The 19288-nt window shown below is 42.7% G+C and overlaps 2 protein-coding genes across 4 annotated transcripts; one reads left to right on the top strand and one right to left on the bottom strand.

The window, feature by feature from the left end:
• The first annotated feature begins 3158 nt into the window (after positions 1-3158).
• On the top strand, positions 3159-4104 carry LOC120656813 (ethylene-responsive transcription factor RAP2-3-like). Its single transcript, XM_039935000.1, has one exon. The coding sequence runs from the start codon at positions 3474-3476 to the stop codon at positions 3948-3950; it is 477 nt and encodes a 158-aa protein (XP_039790934.1). The 5' UTR covers positions 3159-3473; the 3' UTR covers positions 3951-4104.
• Positions 4105-9660: 5556 nt separating this feature from the next.
• Positions 9661-15701, bottom strand: LOC120704145 (WD repeat domain-containing protein 83-like). 3 transcript variants are annotated; one of them, XM_039988435.1, is made up of 10 exons: positions 15305-15666; positions 14339-14741; positions 13387-13720; positions 13144-13246; positions 12457-12564; positions 12243-12352; positions 12011-12118; positions 11081-11126; positions 10362-10493; positions 9703-10230 (listed from the first exon to the last, which is right to left on the bottom strand). In XM_039988435.1, exons 3-10 carry the CDS (start codon positions 13608-13610, stop codon positions 10150-10152), a joined length of 912 nt encoding a protein of 303 aa, XP_039844369.1. In that variant the 5' UTR covers positions 13611-13720; positions 14339-14741; positions 15305-15666; the 3' UTR covers positions 9703-10149. The 3 variants fall into 3 exon arrangements, with proteins under 3 accessions (XP_039844360.1, XP_039844369.1, XP_039844378.1); XM_039988426.1 differs by lacking the exon at positions 14339-14741 and having other exon boundaries at positions 9661-10230; positions 15305-15688; XM_039988444.1 differs by lacking the exon at positions 14339-14741 and having other exon boundaries at positions 13387-13725; positions 15305-15701.
• Positions 15702-19288: the final 3587 nt, after the last annotated feature.

The following is a 19288-nucleotide window of genomic DNA, read 5'->3' as shown; positions in this document are numbered from 1 at the left end:
CTAGGTTTGGAGCCACAAGAGAAACACACATGGCCTCGCTTTGATGGTGGAGGAGTTGTACACGCTGCACGAACACGATTCAACACCGTTTGGCGTCATACAGTGACGGACCGTCATATATAGTACACTTGGTGGTGGAGCTTGATTCCATACAGGGAGCACGAGTTGTCACCGGCAGGGCACCCACTGCACGCGAGCACGCCAGCGGTCGAGCAAGCGAAGCTGGCCTCATCACACGCTAGCACGGAAGCTAAATCTTACTATTACTAATTTAATTGAAGGCTCTTTTTGAAGCTTCACGGAAAGCCACCTAAGATCCTAGATAGACACCTAAAAAATAGAGAAATTATAAAAATTCTCACAAAAATCAGAAACATCCGGCCATCAATCCGACAAACTCTAATCATAATAGTTATTGGATCTGTTATCTTTTCTAATAAATTACACACCTTTGCTATTATGAAAATAGACTCAATTAACTCCCTAAATATGTATCTAAATTACCCACCTCTGCCATTATAAAAAAATTAAAGTAGCCATTTAATCTTTGTGTAAATTACTCACATCTGTCATTATAAAATAATACAAATAACCCCCCTAAATTTGAAATTATCCAATTATATCATTATTAAAAGTTAAAGTAACCCCTAAATCTGAATCTAAATTATATAATTGTAACAAAATATTAAACACACTAATATAAAATTTTAAATTACTATTTCTATCATTATTAATATGTTATTTATGTTATTATTTATATAAAGATAATACCCACAATATGTGTCACCATGTATTCATGTATGATGGAAGGGACAATAATACCTATTCACAAACAAATGGTTTAATTAAATATATATCAAACACACATGAATGTGTGTGCAAGATAAAATCTATTACTACTAGATAATGATAAATATGTTTTTAAGAGTATGTCTTAGAATATTTAATAGATGAAAAAAATATGAAATAGACAATTATAATTATTAGCTATAAATCTTACTTTTATATTAATTCTAATTAGTCCGTGCGGGAGTACGGATTGATAGGCTAGTTTTAACCAGTAATGGAGCACGATTTAGCGCCTGTATATCACCCCATGCGAGCGCGCGATCCTACGAGTACGAGCGATTCTTTGCCTAGCCTATATGGGCAACGAAATCCAAGTCCAACCGCCTGGGCAAAGCTTGGATCAAACCATTCTACATCAAGAAAAATTACCCCTATACCCTTTTATCAAATTAAAAAATAAATTAATATAGGTACCGATCCTACTATTTTTGGTACTAACCCCACCTACTGTATTTTGTACTTTCAAGTACCATTTTCTAAGTACCTCCTAATTTTAGATAGTTGGATTTTCCTCGATGGACGGTCCTAATTTTTTCCAGCCATCCTAAATTTCTCTGATAAATTTTGCCAAAAAAAATTAACCCGAACATCACTATATTTACACTGTAATAAATCAGATAGAAACCTACAGAAAAAACAACAAATCAAGGCACAATATAACTCAAAAATCGAACAAATATAGATACACAAAATCAACAAGAAAATCTCAAATTACACTTAGAGCAAAAATTATAAAGCCAACCTGTGTGTAACGGAGTTGAAATGGCGAGCGAATGGCAGCGCCGGGCGGCGCCACACGGCTCCCCTGTGCGCCACGGCGCCTGACGGCGGCGGTGGCTGGTGGCGTCGACGGCTGGCGAGCGAGTTCCGAGGAACGGAGTGGAGGACCAGGTGGTTCCGGAGTCAGAATGGCACAAGCCGAACGTTCTAGTAGCAGGGTGCAGGTCCCGGGCGATATTTCGGCATCCAGAAGCTTCGGCCGTGTGGCGGCGCGTACGCTCCGCACTCCGCAGGTCTTACCTCTATCCACCTTGGCAATATCTCGACTCCATTCCTAAAAAAAAATATCTCGACTCCACAATCTGTTTGCAAATCTGATGCATCTCTTCGAGATGGTAGCGAAACAAGCATTTGCATTGCTAACAAATCAAGCCTCGACTATTTTTAGTATATTAAGCAATTATACTCGTGCGTTACTATGAACAAAGTTGGTATAGTATCAGATACGTATTGGTGCCCGTGTGTTAATTTATAGTGATCTATGTGATCGAGTCGTGAACGGAAGAGTTTGGTCCGACTCGCATACGGGATAGACTAAGACCTACCTGTCAATAACATAAAAGACCAAACCAACGTACCAAAACAAAAATTTTAGTGGAAACCTTACTTGCTTTTATAATATGTATAGATTTGGATAACCACTCACCACAATTGCCAAGCGAGTGTGTTAGTGATAAAATCGAGAAATTTTACAATGCGTGGGAAAGACATTGGGAGGCGTTTCATGTGTTGAGAAAGTGTTGAGAGACGTCAATGAGGAAGCGTCGGAAGGCATTAGATATGTCTATGGTCAATGAGACCATATGTGCCATAACGTCTCTCAACGCCTCCAAAGTTAAAAGGATTACAAATTCATGATAATTCTTTTTTAGTTATTTTTTAATTAAGGGCAAAAAGGGTAAATTTATGATATAAAAATAATGTTCTTACTTTTTGAACCGATAAAACTTTAAACTGTATCACAACACAAATGTTCTAACATTGAAGTGAAAAACAACAGATACCCTATTCGGTTGGGCGAGCTGGGCTGCAACCAGCCGGCTTGGGAACGGAGGGAGCTAGCTGGCTGCCTGTTCCAGTCCAGTCAAATAGGACATATGTTTGGCTGGGCTTAACTGGCTGGGCTGAAGCCAGCTCGAGCTCCAGCCATTTCGGCTGGAGCTGGACCGAGCAGCCCAGCCCGAGCCAGTCCAGCCGGTTCCCACCGTCCGAACGGGCTGTATACTCGTATAGTTCAGAGCCACCAGTATATGGAAAAGTCTGGCAGTTTCTAGACAATTGTTATCCTTCTTCCCCCATCATGGAAGTTGGGATCCTTCCCGGCCGCGTCTGCGGAAATTTTCGCAAGCAGCTATGCTGTCGCCTTGCTGGCGGAACATGCCGCTTGCCGCCAAAATTAGCCGGAGCTGCCACTGACGAAGTGAACTATAAATAGCAGCTTGAACTCTCAACTCTGCCTTCTCAACCGCTTCATGCGTACACGAACGCGAGCGCGGAGAACGCTAGTGTCCTCCTATGCGGCCGCCGCTGTCTTCACCCGCGCCGGCGTCGCTGGCGGAGGCCGCCGAGGAAGCGGTCATCGTGGCCGCCCTGACGCACGTCATTGCCCACGGCCGTGTCGCGCCGTCGCTCGCCGTGCCACCGTGTCCGTTGACGGCGACGGGATGCCACGGGCAGGCGGCGTGCCGCGGGGAGCCGTCGCCGCCGTCGGCGCACATTGTATCGGGTACCTCTATTCGCTCCCCGCCGGTCAGGTCGCCTAACGGACGCTCACGCCGTCGTTCTGGTTGTGCTCTGTGTTTGGGTTTCCAGCGCGTGATCGCTCTGCGCGCGAGCAGGGCCTGATGGCGTCGGCTGCGCCAGAGCTACCTCCAATGGCGTCGGCGTGCCCGCCGCGTAGCTACCGCGGGGTGAGGCGGCGGCCGTGGGGCAAGTGGGCGGCGGAGATCCGGAACCCCAAGAAGGCGGCGCGCGTCTGGCTCGGCACCTTCGCGACCCCCGAGGACGCGGCGCTCGCCTACGACGCCGCGGCGCTGCGCCTCCGCGGGAGCCGGGCCAAGCTCAATTTCCCGGAGGACGCGTCGTCGCTCCGGCACCCGCCGGCCCCCGTGGGCTCTCGGCGGCCCGGGTACGGCTGGGATCGCACCTTGGACCGCTCGCCGTGGCCGGACATGGTGCCACGGAGGGACAATGGCCGGTTCTTGGGTCCTTGGAGCATCGGAACTTCGTCCCTGCCGCCCATGCCTACGTGTTCGACTCCTCCCGTCGTCGCTGCTCTGCTTTCTGAGAGCCGTGGAACAGGGAGCAGCGGGATATTCTAATAGAAGACGCTCATGGTTCATGGAAATCACTGTGGGCATCTCGCTGTTGGATTGGCTTAGCATCTCGTAGCTACCTTTCCTCGGTGTAGTAATTGTAGTTTTTTTTCCGAGTTCCTTTTTTGTTTCAGTGTGGCTGCAAGCACGTGATATTATTTTTCATAAGGGGAAAAATTATTCCCAGTTCGTCTCTCAATTTAATTTCTTCTATAAAGTAACAAATAACAATAAATATCTCCCTAGCTCGACTCTCAAAACCAGTTCAGACTGTGTCTATGTCCTAAGATGGTTTCCAACTCCAAAGACTGCAATTAGAAAAAGGTTTTCAGAAAGATTAACAAATAAACTGCAAGTAATTTAGGTGGCTCCGTCTATGGTCTAATTTCCAAGATTGCACTTCAGGTAAATTTTTTTTTTCAAATACTAGAATCGTAGTTTCCACATATTCTCTCTATCATCTCCTAATTAACAGTGCTAGGTGCAATTCAAGTTTGGCATCCATAATATGGACATCATAAAAAGAGGATAGAGTGGGATATGCTAGCAGAGTACTGTGTCTTGGTGCGAATTTTGCCAAAGCAAAAACATATTGTACAACCACTCTCTTTGTACTTATGCGTTGTTTATTCGATTTCCCGTATCGAATGTTCATATAGCCTTGGAGTTGGATATCTCTAAACACGATTCTTGCACCAAACCGGAGCCTCTCATAGAGCCACGTCATCTACTTTTCTCTTTAGCGTTGGATGAAAAACGAACGTCATCAAACACATCAACGTGGCTCCTATATACGTGCACTTTTGAAGTCTTGGTGAAGTTTCCGGGATATTCCAGCCACAAGACAGGGCTTTATTATCGTGCTGCTTCTTCCCGTCCTCGCCGCTGTTGCAAACTCGCGATCGGAGCGGTTATCCGAAGGGGCAGCCAGTATGCCACTGGACGCTCCGCCCGCCGACGATGCCACGCCGTTCCGCCTGGCTGCTCCGACGGCCGCCTGCGCCGGGGAACTCCATCCGCTCGGCCAATTCAGGCAGTCGCAGAGTACTGGGCTGGCTCCGCCGGCCGACACGCTTGGTCCGACCGCACGCATGCCTAGCCGCGCCATCAGGCACGCGCCGCCACCCCCTCAAAAGGGTGTCCGACTGGGTCGCCGCGTCATCTACTCCCTGCCTAATCCCCGCTGCTCGCCAGACATGGCGCTCTGCTCCTCCCACCGAGCAGCCTGTGATGCTCCGGCGCATCTCTGCACCTGCAACCATGTCACTTTGATGCACAACCCTGCACTTCCAAAATATATCCTGTATCAACTAGCTTGCTGTCAAACAAAGCATCAATGCTCAATACCCCTCCCACCGACCAATCTGAGACAAATTTGGGCAACACAGTCTACGAGTGCAGAGTCCTCAGCTGCTCTCTCCTCTCCTCGAGACAACCATAAAACATTAGATGCTAACGTTTTAGAGTGGACGAGTAATGAGGAAGGTAACAGAAAGAGAATGTGATGGCCCTGCAAGAACTCGCAGCTGCTCTCTCCTCTCCTTGACGAGTCAATTAGCTAGCATTGTTAATCTCCGCAGCACGCAATTATTAATCATATTGGAAGACCAAATAATATGCCTTATCATTGATGCATTTAGCTGCATTCTCATTTCAGTTTCACATTACTTACATATATAAACCTGGTTTGTACAATTGCACATCAAAGGGAAATTTCTCTCGATTATAGCCTAAGAGTACTAGTACTTAGTTATGGAGTTTTGCTCAATGTTCTGACAGGCTGATCATCAAAACAGAGACAAAAAGAACATGGGTTAATATACTTGCCTTGGATTCGATCCCACAACTATGATTACTCCTGTGTGCAGTGCTACCTCAAGTCTGATTGTAACGATTGCTCCTGATAAATGAATGAAATTCCTGATGTCAAAACAAAATCTATGATTACTATATGTGGTGCTATGCAATTTCCATAGCTTCAATTTCAGTACTACTTATTGGTTATTGCAACAAAAGCTTACCAAGTTACCATGTATTTTCAGGAACAAGAAAAGTACAATTTTATTATAGAACAATTTTTAAAATTCAAAATGCTTTCGCAATTAGTTTGCACAAATGCTTACATGCGATTAGTTATACCTTGACACCAAAACATCTTCAAATTTTAAAAAATGTTCAATACAAACTTGCTCTGAATTTCAAAATCTAAAGCTTTGCTACCCAACAAAATTTAAATTTAAAGTGTTTTCATAATTCGTTCAACATAAGATCTTATTTTGCTAAAAATGTAATATCGTACCACCGTTTTTCTATGCCTTCTCATGCTACCTCCAAAACAATGTGGCATATTTTAATATAATCACTACTTTCTCAAAAAATACCATAACATCTATCAATTGTCACATGATTAAAAGTCCAAATCTCCTCATTTCACAAATACACTAAACTTCTGGCCAATTGTGCTCCACCTCCCTAATAAATAATATTACCCCTTCTTTCAGCACAATATATATAGCAAAAGAAATATCACAATACCCATAATAATATGCTACCAAAATGATAGCGTCATGATAATAAAAAATTCAAAATATACCATAATAATTATATGCATAAACTAAATTCCCCGTGAACTACAAACCTACAACACAAAATACAGGCGCCAAGCGGCAAAGCCGCGGGCCTTTCTAGTAGTCGTGAATGCGGGTGTGAAGCGCAGCGATAGCGGGTATAAAATTTCCACCATTTTTCTTGTAACCTGATACATGTTGATTCGACTGATAATTTTACAGAGGAGGTTCTTCATTCTTTCATAAGAGCTATCGTTTTGCAAGTACTATGTCTTGCTCCTGCTTATACAAGATAACATTGGCCTACGCATGTGATTTAGGAGTGGAATTCATTGGTATGCTATAGGATTTATATGCAAATAGAAAAGGGACTTGCAGCTGTATGGGTAGGTTCTCACATAGGAGTAACATATGGATACTACTCAAATACAGAGTTCCTGGCAAATTGTATGTGCTCAGAGTAGAGTTCCTAGCAGGTTATATGTGCAGACGTACAACTTTTTTTTTTGCAAGGTAAAGAGAGCCCAGAAATAGAGTTACGATCCTGGGCAACAATTTGCTTTACACAAACCGGCATATTTAACCGCCAAATAGTTGAATGTCTATTTATTTTTGCCAGTTGCGCAAACTCATAGACCGCACAATTCGGCTCTCCCTTTGTGTTCCACTCTTGCAGTTTGTCTCTAGCCTCAAACCTCCATTGGTCTCATCTATGATGAAGTTTAGATATGATCTCTGCCTGTCTCTCCTGACCAACACACCATGGCGTAAGCACCTCCAAGCAGTGTTTTTAAGTTGTCCAACTAATCACGATTAGTCACAACTAATCACCCTTATCGGTTCCCTGCTACCAATAAGGGCCACCGACTCGATTACCTCGACTAGAACTCTAGTCGTCTGACTAATCATCGACTAACCACGATTAGTCCGATTAGTGAGGGGACGACTAGTTTTAATGTGCATCAACTTTGGGCCTGGGTATAATTTGGTGGCCCATTAGTTTTAAATTTAGGTATATAAGTCTCAACGCTTCCAACTGTTGCACAGCAAGCCGCAGGCCACCCTTGCAAGTAACAACTTGCCGACTTGAATTTCTTGTGTTTGGATACTTTGGAGTTTCGATATTGCATCAATGTTTTTCTAACTGTTAGTGTATCTCCTTTATCTTCATGTTGTTTTAGCTCTAGTCTAGTGCTCTTTTAGTCTAATTCACAAATTAAAACTCACAAATTACAAAGTTAGTGACTATTTGAGTATCTGACCATCAACATTATCTTGATATTTGCTTTAAACAACATACTATATTGTATATGGGTCCGATATATATAATATTGATCCTAGAATATGCAGGACGACTAGACTATGACTAGTACCGACTAGAATCGACTAATCGAACTGATCGACAACTAATCGTCTTATCAGTGGTCTTACGACTAGGTTCGATAATACGATTTGAAAACATTGCTTCCAAGCAATTATCTGCACTTGGACCACCTCAGTCCCTGATGACCATCCTGATACAGTTGTTGTTCACACGATACGAACAATGAGGGGAGAAACTCGGCTCCACATGCCATCTTTTCGTATCGGGCTGTTCTCCAAACTCCTGATGATTCCCAATCCTACAGAGACAACTGAATGCGGAGTTCCTGCCTCACTTTTTGGGGTTTCCACTTCAAGGGACAGATACAACCCCCCCCCCCCCCCCCCCCCCCCCCCCCCCCGCGTCCCCTCTCATATATATAGCTGTAGCCTGTAGTTGTCCTTGATGTGAAGGTACATATGTTTTCACTGTCCATTCAATTCCTGCGCTTTCAAGGCCGCAGTGATCGTTGCACAGTGCACACACTCTCGTAGCAAATGCTCTTAAATCTTAGACAGAGCACATGAATAGCTGGGTTAAGAAAAGCGAGAAAAGAGAGCGAGCAGATTGTTGGCATTTTTTTTTGTATGGTATTTTTGTTGCTGTCCGATTTTTAACCCAAGTTGTTGGATTTTTGTTTTGAAAGAAGAAGTTGTTGGATTTTCATTATGTACAGACCTTTTCAGCTCGGTGGCAGCTGGTGCTTCAGGCCTTTTGGCCAAACACTGAGGCTCCATTTGATGCTAGAAACAGTCTGTCGTGCCATGTACGAAGTATATCAAGACAAAGACGAGTACATGGCAAAGGAGGAAGTATTCTTCACACCACACTGATTCGAGACATGGTGATCAACAATGGAAACAGGGCTGTAAGCGAAGATCTAATATATCCTCAGAGGATCTAAAGTGATCGAATGCATTAGGAGAATTTCACACCAGGAATTTGGGAGAATTCCTGGTGCCTCTCAAGCGTATTCTCTCCCATGCTTGATTCCAATTCGACAATCATCTACAGACTTTTCATGTGGCAAATAGTACCTTATGACACTGAAGAAACAATGCGACCGTCATATATTAATTTTCCCTCTAAACAGCAGCAAGTGCACACGATGAATTACTGAATGAACGATGGGACCATCATAATGCAGACGGTGAAGAAAATTGTTCAGAGTAACTATGTGGACCAAATCTTCAAGCTAATGGTTCCTGGTTGTGATGTTATAGATTTATTTATCCACGATGATGCTCAGCACACACTTGATGAGTCAAAGTTTGCTTGTAATTTGTTCCAAATACCAGGTATAATTGGTCCATTTTCACTTGCTAGCTGCCCAAGATCGTTGCGCAGCACAACCACGCTGAGCCGACTGTCACAACTGATGTACTAAATTCCTGATGCCTCTCGAGCCTAATCGTCTCCTATACTTCTCACACATACACTCTATGGCTCTAACATCAGACAAGGTGAAATAGTTGTGAAAACAACTGAGCCAGTCACGGCGCTCTCTAGCTTTATATAGAAGACGTGAATTCCTGATGCCTCTCGAGCCTAATCGTTTCCTATACTTCTCACGCATACACTCTATGGCTCTCTAACATCAGACGAGGTGAAATTATTGTGGAAACTACAGCTGAGCCAGTCACGGTGCTCTCTAGCTTTATATAGAAGACGTTACCTCCCGTCTCGCCTCACGCCGAATACGGCTCCCTCACCAACTGCAATTACTATGTTTCGGTTGGTGCTCACTACAAATTGTGCATTTTTACAAACCCTGCCTGAGACAGAGTGAGCACAGCCAACAAAGTAACTTTTCATTTAAGCACACATGTACGCCAATGCGACTATTTTTGTGATTTGCAGATTTTTTTTTCTTCCTCCACTTGATAGCTAGGCCTACCTTGTTTTATGCCCCAGTTCAAGTACAACCACCATACACCTGCCTAACAAGTGGGAAGCAGCCGTACTTAAAAATGAAGACAATATGACACTTGGGGCAAGTGACTTCTCAGAAGCAGAAAATGTTATCTAGTCCATGAAACTCACAACCTGTGCCTTCCATCATCCAAGCGTGTACATGTCAGAATACCACTTTCGAACATTTTGTGCTTCACAAATAGGTTGAGCAGTCGGGCATTCTCTTAGCAGCACACTGGCACAGCAACATGGCGTACAGGACTCCCATTAGGTTAGAACATGCACCCACCTTTTTTATCGTCGCCGCTAGATAATTGGATGATTTGGAGGGACAATACATGTGACACATCAACGACTAGTCTTAGGTCCAAACACGTATTGAACCGTCCACAGAAGATGTCAACATGCACGCCTTTGTTGGGTGGTAACTGATGCTGGTTACCTGCCAAAGAAATAATGTCACGTACATCAATGAGAATAAGCTGCAAAAATTGAAAACAAATGACACCCAATATACGATCAGCAGTTGTAGCAAAGAAAACATAAGGTTTTCAACTCTGGAAAGAAAAATACCACAGAACTATGTGCCCTGAATCTTGCAACAACAGGTGCATCCACTAACTCCCAGAAGAAAACATAGCCATCCTCAGATCCACCAACAACAAATGCGTCATCATTCGTCAAGCAGCAATCCATCTTAAAGGACTGTGGAAATATGATATATCAGAAATTGAACGATGCAGATGAACAGAATTACAGTTTTTGCTGGGGCAAAAACTTGCATCGGTGGATCATAATTGCCGCCTGCTCTCCTTTAATGCATTATGCAGAGTTTCTATAGCCCTATAGCAACACATAACAAGAAATGGAGAGAACACTGCAAGTTAAATTGAAACAAATTTTGTTCTGTTGTGAGCAGATGAGCCGGGAGCCAGGGATCACGGCTCCCGCTGCTCAACAGAAGAAGTCAGGTTAGGTTGAAATTAAGCATGATGATCAATGTCAGAATCCATAAATAATAATCACCAATATCACCGTAAGTTATTGTCTGGTTAAGTTGAAAGTAAGCATGATGATCAATGTCCGAATCCATAAGTAATAATCCCTAATATCACCAATGAAGATCATTAAAAGAGATGTGCTTTTGTGACATAGATGTTTTTTAATTTGTTGGCTTAGTGGGGTGTGTGTGGGTGGGTGTTGTAAGGGTTCTTTCCCCTTTTTCTTCTTCTTAATATAATGATGTGCAGCTCTCCTGCGTGTTTGAGAAAAAAAAAATCATTAAGAGATACCTTGCACGCATGCCCCTTGTACTCCTGCAACAGTTCTCCTGATGACCTAATGAACAAAGCAGATGTTGAAAGGTTAAATATCTTGCGCATGATGCCCCTCTATCTATGGTACATTGGACAAACAAGATCACCCTACTCAACAGAATGGAACAATCCCACACTTATGTTCAGTATCATTATGAAAACACAATGTGGCGATGTAGTGTAGCACATGTGCTTGGCATTCATAGTTAATGATGCACTCCTAGATTTTCTAGGGAAACAGGAAAGGAGAAAACCACCACTTATTATCCAAATATCATCTATTCCTTTTCTCCTCAAACTTCAGCAAGCGTCAATGCCAAGTAAACTTAAAGCAGTAAACTTAAATCTTCCTAATGCATGTAAAACCAACATCAAGCCAGCCAAAATCGTGTACTACAATTCCCAAATCTATTGCTTCAGATATATGGAGAGGAGGAGCCTGCGAGTGCAAGTGTAGGGCACCAACAACAGCGTAGTGTAGCTGTAGAACCCAATAGTGGGATATATTTGGAGCACAAGAGTTCCGATGAGTGGTGGTATGATAAAGTCAGTAGGCCAATGATGGATAAGAGATGAAGAGTTAAAGAGAAATTCAGAAAAGTAGCTTCCATCAACCCTATTCAAGGTGGCAAATAAGATTGGCAACTATATCAATTGATGGAGGAACTTCTGTTCCAGCCCACATCTGCATCATTGATGGTCATATCATCTTTCCAATCAAAGCTATAAGTGGGAAGGGTATGACTGCATCCAACTATAAAGTAGAGCCTCATAAGACTCACTCCATATTGGAGAAATGGGGTTTAATTGCTCCAATGTGCTAAATAAAAGAGACTTCCCTACAATTATTTGCCCAGGCCAAAAACAAAATATTGAGCAGCTTGTTAAGTACTTAAGTGCACTTACTTGTCTAGAAGCCTCACGGTAGAATCTAGACAGTTAGCTAAAAGGCAATTGTTGTCATTTGATAATGATATACAGTTCACAGGATGCCCCAGATTATCCACAGTCTCCCTGTTATAGGCAAAAGGGAAATGAATCAACAAGCCATGTAGAATAAATGAGGAACAACCAAGGTGTATTCAGTAATCTAATGCGCACGTCTGAATTAATTCAAAGTTGAAAAGGCAACACTTACCTACCCATGCGAATGTCAAATGTACGAACAGTACCGTCAACACTGCCCGCAATTATTTCTGTCTTTGTTAGGTTAACTGACATTACACTATCTTGAAAAGTATCAATAGTCTACAATGCGATAGAAAAGAAACCGAAGTGTATGAGACTTTGAGAAAAAACGAAATATTACAAGAAGTGGTGCATCTATAAGTTAGTTAACAATTTAAAACTACCTGAATTGGATCACTGCTTTGTGACCTGCAGTCAAATGCACGCACTGTACGGTCATAACCAGCTGAGACTACAACAGCATTGTACTCATTAAACTTCACTGAATTGACCTAGAGAAAACAGAAAAAAAATAGCTGAGCAGAATAACAAATCATCAAGAAATCGCATCTTGTAGACAGAGTTGTCTATATGTTTTGACTTTTGTGCATCACCAACAGGCCTGGCTACAATCACATTGTTGAAGTACAGTTTACAGTGCCAACTGTTAAAGGTATTGGATCTATCACATAAGACTACAAGAGTTCTCCTATTACAGAAGTATGATTCCGATCACTGCTTTAGGTGCATCTAGTATCATAGTGATGGGTATTTGCTGCCCAATCACTACTTGTTGATGTGCTATTCAATATTACAGAAGTATGATTCCGATCACTGCTTTAGGTGCATCTAGTATCATAGTGATGGGTATTTGCTGCCCAATCACTACTTGTTGATGTGCTATTCAATATTCAAATGGCATTCAGTGATATTCATAGAAAGAAACGAAAATTGTTTATAGATAGCAGTAGCATACGTAAAATGACACAACTGCAATTGCGAGACATGCCGTCGTGGGCATCACAACAAGGGATCAATAATCCGTTAATAATCACAAGATAAAAAGAACAACCATTGAACTGGTCCGTTACCTCGCTGTTGTGACCACGGAACTTGCGGATGACGCGGCCCGAGGCAACATCCCAGTAGAAAATCTGCCTGTCGGCGCCGCAGGACACCAGCTTCGCGTTATCCCTGCCCAGAAACCAACCGTGAAACGAAGGGACAGCAAGAAGCACTCGGCAAGTTTCCCCCTCCTGCGCCTCCAGATCAGATGCGACGCAACGAAGGGGTGCAGCGAGAGGTGAGCAAGGGACGCGTGCGTGGGTACGTACGAGGAGGAGTGGACGTCGCGGACCTCGCGGGCGTGGGATTTGTAGGTCTTGACGTTGGCGCCAGTGTGCGGGTTCCAAAGGCGAAGGGTGCGGTCCTTGCCGCAGCTCAGGCAGTAGTTGCCGTCGCGGTTGAAGCGCACCGCAAGCACTGCCCCTTCGTGCCCCGACAATGACCGTGCCTCCGTCCGCGGCAGATGTTGTGCGACCGTCTCCGAGGATGACATCTCTTGCTCTCCTCCTCCGCCGCCGCGCCGAGGATGGGATGGACGGAAAGAAGTCGACAAGTCGAAGGCCACCGAGGAGGATGGGATGAATGATGGGCCAGTGGTGTGAACTGTGCTGGCCGATGGGCAGGCCCACGAAACAATTAGTATAACAGAATATTGCTCCTTTTTTAACAGTTTTCAACTTCTAAACAATCAGTATAAAAAAACATTTAAAAATCGGTTCTCGTCTTCTATTGCTGATTTTGGTGCTTGTCTACCATACAGGTGATCAACTTCCCACAGTTCACAAAAAATAGCCTTTGTGATTTTAAGCAGTGGCGGACCCAGGATTTGAACCTTGGGTAGTCGTAGCAAAAAAATTCAAATGCAATACGGTATAAACAAAATAAAATCCATCAATTTGGTAATTCGGAATGTCTCCAAACAATTCTAAAATAACCAAAAGTGCATTACTACATGAAAAAGTCTCCAAATAACAACTTAAATTGGACATAGCATCTCTTGATTTAACCCTCTCCTACTTTTCTGACAAACGACAACACCTAACAGTAGCAAAAAGAACATATCGACCTCTGGATTTAAGGCTAAAATTATTGCAATCTTGTAAATCCAAACTGAATAAATCCATAAATTGCTCTACTACTAGCATATCCTAGTCCCAATTTCTACACAGATATGAATTCTTAAATGGGGAAAAAATTCAACTCCTTGGAGAGACCCTTAACCTGTAGAGTAGTGAGCACAAGGGTGAAGGACTAATCGCAAAAAAAGGGGTGAAGGACTGTCCGGACGGTCGGGAGACTCAGCATCTCAGGCGGCTGAGCCCTCGAGGTCCCAGCGCCAAATCGCCGCGTGCCCGTGCTGGACGGCAGCCGCCGCCGGTTGCCGACCAGGCCGCAGCGCACCGCGAGTTGTTAGGGCTGGGGCCTGGGGGCAGGGGCGTGGGCGATGGTGTGCCGGTGAGCCGCCACAGGCCACGCTGCTGTGGTGCCGCCAGCCGGGGACGACCGCGGGAACTGCGCCGCCGAGCCGGGAGATGGGGAGACGCGAGACCGAGACTCGCGAGAGGAGATGCGGGCGGCGGCGGCGGCACGAGGCTGGAGTGTGCGGACGGGCTGGGCCTCCGATCTAGTAAAAAAGAAAGAACCGCTAAAATTCTTTTGGGCCAAATCAGCCCGGGACTACTACGCGCTCAAAGTTATATATGACCTAAGTTCTTATCCAAAACTATATATGGTTGCCCTTTGTTCTCACTTGGATTTTACTAAGATGCCAGCACATGAAAAAGATCACTATCGGGGACATGAACATTAGCATTTATAGAACTTGGAACAGATGTTGAAAGAGACAAGGAAGAACATTAGCATTACTGTAGGAGCTCTGCTAGTCATTGACAGACAAACACACGCAACATCTGCAAGATAACTTTCAGAATTCCTAGCTAATATATAAATTTCTATAAAACTCATATTCTCTGGATGTTTGGCGCTAAAGAACTATAGCCCTATTACTAGTGTAATCCATCAAAGGAGGCTCTCGTATTGGCAACTAGGGGTCACTGACCAAGTTAAGCTACAGAGATCCATACGACGCAGACCAACCAATTGCTAACGAACGGACCAATCGGAGATCAGATAGGAGGAAGGGGATCGATGAGCCTCGCAGAGCTTAGACGGATCTGGGGCGCGTACCTTTCCTGGCCAGCGGTGTCCCAGATCTGGGCTTTGACGACCTTGTCCTCGATGTGGATGCTGCGAGTGGCGAACTCGACCCCGATGGTGGACGACGACGGCGAAGAGGTGGAGGCGGAGGACACGCGGCTCGCCGGATCCAGCGAAGGCAAAGGCGGAGTGGAGGGGGCGGCGTCGTTGCGTGGAGGCGCGAGGAGGAGTGGAGGGGCGCCGCCGTTGCGTGGAGGCGCGAGGCGGAGTGGAGGGGGCGGCGTCGTTGCGTGGAGGCGCGAGGAGGAGTGGAGGGGCGCCGCCGTTGCGTGGAGGCGCGAGGCGGAGTGGAGGGGCGGCGCCGTCGTGTGGAGGTGCGAGGCGAGGCCGCGAGGAGAGGGTCGGCGCCGAGGCGCCGTCGTCTGGAGGCGGAGCGGAGGAAGGTTCTTGATGCGCTCTCGCGGGCCTCGCGGGATACCTGCAGGTGGTCGCAGGCTTGCTGCTTTGGCCCAGCAGGGTTCGCAGGCCCATCCCACTTCAGCCCGCCTTGAAAATGCAGTCGCCTGCAGAGGCCTGCTAACACGTTTTCGCAGGGCGGGACTAGTGGGCTGGCAGGCCCACCTGCGCCTGCCTGCATCTTGAGATTTTAGGAGGCTGCTTGTTGTTTCATCATCAACTAACATATAGTCCGCGCATTTACACGGCTAGTATTGAAAATTCAAAAAATTACATGTCATTGTATCCTTATTTAAAGGTTATACTATTTTTTTACCATACATCATCCTGTTCATTATCGTAAATTATGTCTTATTATTGATTAAAACAATTCAACTATGATCTACCTATAATAACAATTCAATTTGTTGAGCTTTAATAATATTATGCAGATAATTATTCTTATTTTATTTTATTTTGATTGATTGTTGTTAGCTTTAGTTTTTATTAATAGTATATATTTGTAACTGATACATAGCTAAATGATATTTTATATTTAATTTTTCATAATGGCATTGGTGAGTGATTTTTAATTAGGCACAGGGGTATTTTAGGCTAATTTTTATCGTAATGATAGTGGTGGGTAATTTTTATTTTTCTATTTTTCTCGAATTAACGTGAGAATTTCTAGGCCTTGAGAACGAACGTGGAGGCTCCGTTTGTTGGCCAAATAATAAGATAACTAGCAAGGTGGCCCGCGCAAATAGCGCGGGTGGCTAGATATTTTTATATTATTGCCTCTATTCTAAATTATTATTCAACTTCTTAGATATTATCTTTGTTTTAATTTGAAATTGTATATTTAAATGAAATTTATAGAAAATAGTACCAACACTATGACGTCAAATTAGTATTGGTAGTGTATTTGTTTGATATTGTAAAAATTAAAATATGTTTTATCTTTATCAAAGTTAGAAATATTTGACTTAAAACAAAACTAAAGTGGTTAATAATTTGAATGGATGTAATAACACTTGTATTCTACTCTAAAACAAATTAATGCAATTAGTATTGTTTGTCACGTTATTGTAATTATTTTGTCCCAATATCCTAGACCAAGGCAGCATCATGTTTTTTCATCATAATATTTTGTGGCATATAAATTTTTAGAATACCTCATGCAGAAACATATTTTTGGTAATTATTGATTCTTTCAATAGGAATATGTTTTTTTTGTATTTGACTGGTAGTGGATAAGTTTTGTCTGTATCCTGAGACCATTAGAATTTAGTTTTTGAATATTAATCGAAATCTTAATGAGCAGGAGATGCATGCTTTTTAGTTTTGACCATATTCAATATCTCCAATAGCTACAACAGATCTCAACGTGCTCCCCTTGTTTTACGGGGTTGTATCTTTTCCGCAGCCTGTACACTGGTTTGAATGAATTTGTTGGTGCGCAAGCAAAGATATAGCCCCTTGTGCTCCTTCTATTTTCTACTTTTGCTCCCAAGAAGCTCCGCCTGCTACACTTTAGTCATTGACGATGCATATCAGATGGCCCAGTTAGTCCTTCTAGTTGCTAGTGATGATGACCATGATTCGATTCATCGGCAAATGACTTGCTAGGCTATATCAGGGTGATACTCTTGCTCAATATGGCTGCACCACCGAATTTTCATTAATCATTAACATACCCCTAATGTCTGTGCGTTGGTTATTGTCGCACTCCCAAATCGAGCACTCTCATATTACTTTCTAGATCAAAATTGTTTCTTTGCTCTGTGCTGTCTTGTGTGTTGTTCTCTTCAATTTTCTGATGATCGTGCTGAATTCCGCTTCTTCATATGGTGCTGCATGTTGCTTTTTATCTACTTGCTATCTAAAATTTATGTCATAATACGCGCTCCAAGTCCGATGCAGCATCCATATCCATTCTACTCCCTTGATGGGATCACTGCCCACCCACAGTTGATGCATGCTTGCGCTTGTCTTCAAGCATGATTTTTGGCTTGTTGCTTTGCCTATCATGTCCCTAAAGCAACCAATCAGAAATAGACAGATGTGGTTGCTATAAGTATTATATCAAATGAAAATAGCTCAATCTATGGCATTCGTGACTTTTCTTAAGCATGGCGGGGGATTATTTTTTTTCTCACCTCTTAGACTTACTCTCTCATCTCAAAGATGTTGCAACGTGCCACATTGCCGTATTTAGCACAAACACAACTACTAATTTTATGTTTATTTATTTTAAAATCCGAATTTAGCTCCTTATTAATCATATTCAACATGCATATTTTGGATAATCAAGTGCTATCAATTTCCTTTTTATTTAGTTTAAGTTCTAAATTTAATTATTCATTAATCGTATTTAGCATTGCCTCTTCGAGTTAGTCTAGACCGTTTGATATTTATAGAATACAACAATGTGTAGCCTTCTATTTTATAGATTAACGTGGGAATTTCCTAGCAAGTTGGCCCACGCAAATATCACGGGTAGCTAGCTTTTTCATTCTATATGTTATTTTTACTTAAAAATAGATGTAAATAATTTTTGAATCCTAGAATGGCTTGTTTTTTTGGGACGGAGGGAGTATATCTTGGAACACTGTGTAGTATTATGGAAACATGAATTCAAGATATACAAACATATTTTTTCTATTTTTCTAGTTCTTTATATTTATATTACATGGAATATTTTTTTTGAAAAGAATATAGTTTTTTAAATCTTTGATTGGCGAAACAATTTTTTTTCTTTAAGAGTTTTCATTGGTGGCATGCAAAATTAGCCTCATATTTTTAGAGAAGACATAAATAAGTAGTACAATGTGTAAAATGGAAACAAATAATCTTCTTTCTTTTACTTTTTTCTCTAATTTACAATAGCTATGAGCATCTCTAGCAGTTTCTCGATAAACATCTTGTAATAAGATAGTATTGAGATGTCCCAATACCACCTTCGAATATTATTGGGAGATACGCTTTTACAGTTTCCCAATAATTGTATCCCAATATAACTAATATTTTGGGATTGCCAAAATTCTCACTTTATTTATGGAAAGTTATGGTGAAATATTGGGACAACCTAAAAATTATTGGTAAAGAGAAATATTTTGGGGAAATGCTGGAGTATATCTTCTTCCCAATATTATTAGTTTATTTTGAAAAAATAGACCGCTGGAGATGTTCTAAAAGCCTCATGTACGCATACTCCTGTAATATTTTATTCATGCACTTTTTACAATACGTAAGGTGAACTGATCTACACATTTTGCAGCTAGTAAGGTATAGCCTTCTCCTTCTCCTTCTCCTTTGTACTTGTCCCCTATCTCCTTATGACCATTTTAACTTTCACCCACCGGTTCGTAACACGAAGATGATGGTCTCTTTTATCCCTTATTTCATTTTTCATTACGGCTATATGGTGCGGAACCGACAGTAAAATCTATCACTGCCGGTTTGAACTTAAATGTGACATATGTTGTTTGCGATGGAATATTTGTAGTAGTGAACTTCTCGAGTCAATTGCCGAGTCCCCTGTAGTATAGCCAAATGTAGAGGATGATAAATACAAAA

The sequence above is a fragment of the Panicum virgatum genome, chromosome 1K, assembly GCF_016808335.1.
Source record: "Panicum virgatum strain AP13 chromosome 1K, P.virgatum_v5, whole genome shotgun sequence".
Classification (NCBI taxonomy): Eukaryota; Viridiplantae; Streptophyta; class Magnoliopsida; order Poales; family Poaceae; genus Panicum; species Panicum virgatum.
This window is presented reverse-complemented; position numbering and strand designations above follow the sequence as displayed.

What these genes read in the sequence shown, in the direction of transcription:
- LOC120704145 (XM_039988444.1), bottom strand. Translation starts at nt 13,610, where the DNA reads ATGTCATCCTCGGAGACGGTCGCACAACATCTGCCGCGGACGGAGGCA. An exon ending in CGCGACGTCCACTCCTCCTC is followed by an intron (nt 13,247 to 13,386) that starts GTACGTACCCAC and finishes GTTTCTGGGCAG; the next exon opens with GGATAACGCGAAGCTGGTGT. An exon ending in AAAGCAGTGATCCAATTCAG is followed by an intron (nt 12,353 to 12,456) that starts GTAGTTTTAAAT and finishes ATCGCATTGTAG; the next exon opens with ACTATTGATACTTTTCAAGA.
- LOC120656813 (XM_039935000.1), top strand. Translation starts at nt 3,474, where the DNA reads ATGGCGTCGGCTGCGCCAGAGCTACCTCCAATGGCGTCGGCGTGCCCG.